This window comes from Apium graveolens, chromosome 6 (assembly GCF_009905375.1).
Source record: "Apium graveolens cultivar Ventura chromosome 6, ASM990537v1, whole genome shotgun sequence".
NCBI classification, from domain to species: Eukaryota; Viridiplantae; Streptophyta; class Magnoliopsida; order Apiales; family Apiaceae; genus Apium; species Apium graveolens.
This window is the reverse complement of record NC_133652.1, coordinates 206574071-206577817: the sequence shown is the minus strand read 5'-3', so window position 1 is coordinate 206577817 and position 3747 is coordinate 206574071. Positions and strand designations below refer to the sequence as shown.

Sequence of the window (3747 nt, the reverse complement as noted above, 5' to 3'; positions counted from 1 at the left end):
ATTAATTTATAAAATATTATGCCAAAGTTTGAACAGAATAATACTACAAATTATTTTTCCTATATTTCAAATAGTTTATTTGTCCGAATATGTTGTTCGTTAGATTATAAATTTTACTATTTATGTAAGATAATTAATTTATAAATAGTTTTGCATGAGGTTTTATATTAGGCAATTCACGCTAATATATCATCAAAATACACAAAACTAATAACGATTTATTTTAATAGATTGTATGTCATATTTTTATACATGTTCTCTCATATTTCCATGTAAAATTTGTAATAGTTTTCAAAATACATTTGATATCTGATAAGATTTTATGGACCTTTATTAAATATCTTTTTGCAATAATATGGTTTGTAATTGTAGTTGGAATAAAAATAATAGTAGACTTATAAAGAAAATAGATATTTCAAAAAAGTTTTGACGAACAAAGTAATTCGAACAATTGTTATCAAATGTTGGGTAAATATTAAAAATCACAACTACAGATAAGAATAAATGTCTTTATTATTTATTATAGTGTATTATTTTTTAACCGCATGCTACAGTCTTAAAAAAAATATATGACATTTTCAAACATTATGACTTATTTGTACTATTTTTTTTAAAATTTAGTTGTTATGAACTTTTATATTTCTATTTTACGCCATAATATCATCACAATTAAAATTAATAATACCCATAGTTCGTCAAATTAACGTACGAATCGAGTTTTTATGTACAAAAATGATAATTCCCATGAAATAATTTATGTGAATATTGTATAAGATAATTTAACCTACATTTAAGGTCATTTAACTTACTAAAATTATTAGCAGAATATTGCATTTGTAATGGAGAAGTAAAATCCTAACAAACTCTTATCTAAAGATCACGCCAACTATGTTAACATCAATCATGTACCTAAATCCATGGCTGACGTACTAATCCTCATATATATATAGTTTTCATGTGTTATATGAATATCATAAAGTAATAACCCTTTAAGAAAAAAAATTTGTTAGTTAACCTTTTGTGATTGCTGCCATGGAAGACAACCTTGCATTGGTTAATAACACTAGGAGTGATTGGAAGGTTCGTGTACGTATTACTAGGATGTGGCCTTCATTTTCTCGCACTCAACAATTCCGAGGTGTTAATCTAATTGTGCTTGATTCAGAGGTAATGTCTTGTGCTTTGTGTAGTAGTAGTATATGATTATTGTTTGTATATAAGAGTTTCCAATGACCTTTTGTTATGCAGGATTGTCATGTCTTTGCATTTGTAAATCGTGTGATTTGGCATGATGTTAGCAATATCATACTTGAAGGAAACATATATGCTATTCACAATTTTGTAGTAATGGAGCCTGCAGGACTTATGAGGCCTGTATCTACTGATAAGATAATTGTTTTTTCACATGATACCATTGTTCATCCTATTCTGTTTGAAGTAAATACCATTCCAAGGCACAAGTTTGAGCTTAAAACCATTCCTGAGATTTCTGATCTTGCAATGGCACTCTCTCAACATGTGCTTCCTGTACATGCTATAGGTATTTTTGAATATTATCACATATTTCTTTTTAATTTAAATTATTATTGAAAAAACCTAAATAGTAACTATTTAGTAGATATTGTTGGCATGCCTCAGAATATTGATCCAATAAAGCAAGTTTATACACGATTTGGTGAGAAAAAGTTTCTTCGATTTGAGTTATTTGATGGCAGGTAAGACCATCATTTCAGTAATAAATGTAATGTCGCTCAGTGTTGAACAATGTTTATCTGATAGTCTCATTATCTTTCTTTCCATTTCAGCAACGTTGTTAAGATTTTTGCTTGGGATGAATTTACTGTTGATGTAGCAAATGCACTTCAGGGATATGTTGGGTATCCTCCAATTGTTATCTTCACAACCATGAGGCCACTAATCCACAATGGTTCCATTTTCGGCTAATCTACATATCTTTACTACAAAATATAATAATTTTTCATGGTGTCAACTAAAGCTTATCGCTGAATTGCTTCTAACAGGTTCACTGCAGATAAGAAGTTCATCATGTTTGTGGATTTATTTCAATATTAATCATCCTGCTATTGAAGTATTGAGGCAAAGGTATCAACACTCTTTCATAGATGTCAATTATTAGTATATATGCGTCATTAACATTAATTTGAGAGGTATAAATTCTAATGAACATTCCTTGCACTATTGTGTTTACAGGATACTTGCTGGATTGGTCTAAATAAATGGCTATTCGCGTGAAGTTTTACATATGGCATTGTAATGTTTTAATGTTTGCTATTTTGCATTATAAAAGCTTAATATGAATTTAAAGAGGATTGTTTTGAAAACTTAAGTATTTGGCCAATATTTCTTTTCTGAATATTGAGTTGTATGGATGTTTTATTCAATCTGTTATATGTCACTGCCAATTTTAATGTTATCTTATGACATGTTATAAATCTATAAACCATCTATGTTGTTATGTAGTCATGATTTAAGTAGAAATCCAATAAAGCTATGATGTTACCATGAAACAATATGTAATCCAACAATGATATCATTTGATTATAGATAACAACAATGTTCACTTTGATCCAATAATGCTACAAACACTGTTTCCAGAATAACAACTTTGTTACTAATTTATACTGAACCTGATTACAGAATAATATACTAAAATTCTTCTAATAATCAAATGAATTTTATCATATATTGCGACTATAATCATCCATTAATATGCGAATTCTACCAATTGACTCAATCAACTTATCAGCCTGAGCATTGAAATTAGCAAGATCTTCCTTCCACCCGTCGTCAAACTTTTGAAAGGCACTCATCATTTCTGCAGCAGTCAATTTCAAGGTTGTCTCATGTCCACGCAGAGATGAAGACGTATCACTTAGGAATTTTGGTTGATTTTTCATATATGATGTTGGTGTTTCTTCATTGCTTTGGGATGATTCTCCACGCTTTTTTCTTGATCCATTCTGCAAAATATCTTCTATGTTGCTGTAAAGGAGAGATGTAAAATTAATAAAGACAGTTACTAAGCATTGGTAAAACATTAAAATATATAAAAATATACACAATACTTGATCTGTTCTTCCAGGCTAACCGAGCGAGCAAACAAATCTGATTTCCTACTTTCCATGGATGCATACAACTCTGAGAAGAAAACATTTGCGTCTTCCAAATCAGTGTTGAAATCTGCGCAAGTGACAGTCAATGTCTGCAACTCTTGCATTGCCACATTTTGCATCCCTGACCATCGTTTCCTCTTTGCGCTGGATGAAGCCATTTCTGATCCGCCAATAATTATTTTTTCCTCTGTGTTTGTTTGTATGTTTGAGGTGAGTACAATAACCCTTATATAAGCACATAAAATGTAGCAGTTTCTATGTAGTAGAATGTGTAGTTAAGTACCCACAAGTTAGTTACCATAAAATGTGGTAAGTGCAGGTAACTTCCACCACATTTAGCAGCAAAAAAGTCATGTCCAAAATCTCCTATTACTTCTTCTAAAAATTAATTGCCACATATGTATAATTAAATTCCAACAAAACCTTCCCGAATCAAATAAGTAGTTACACAACCATAATAAAGTAACATGTTAGAAAAACATGATGAGAATGAGAAGCAGTAGTCTGAGACATTAACAGAACTGAAAAACATAGTCTTAAAGCTGCTTATATGGGAAAAACATCTCAAGGCCTGTGTGGGAAAGTCACCAGAAAAACTACATCCTGTTCTGCT

The 3747-nt window shown here is 30.3% G+C and overlaps 1 protein-coding gene across 1 annotated transcript; it reads left to right on the top strand.

Moving 5' to 3' along the window:
- The first annotated feature begins 1032 nt into the window (after window positions 1-1032).
- Window positions 1033-2233, top strand: LOC141665697 (uncharacterized). The gene is made up of 6 exons (XM_074471681.1): window positions 1033-1167; window positions 1249-1527; window positions 1639-1715; window positions 1806-1927; window positions 2022-2103; window positions 2212-2233. The coding sequence occupies exons 1-6, from the start codon at window positions 1033-1035 to the stop codon at window positions 2231-2233; spliced, it is 717 nt and encodes a 238-aa protein (XP_074327782.1).
- The last annotated feature ends 1514 nt before the right edge of the window (window positions 2234-3747 follow it).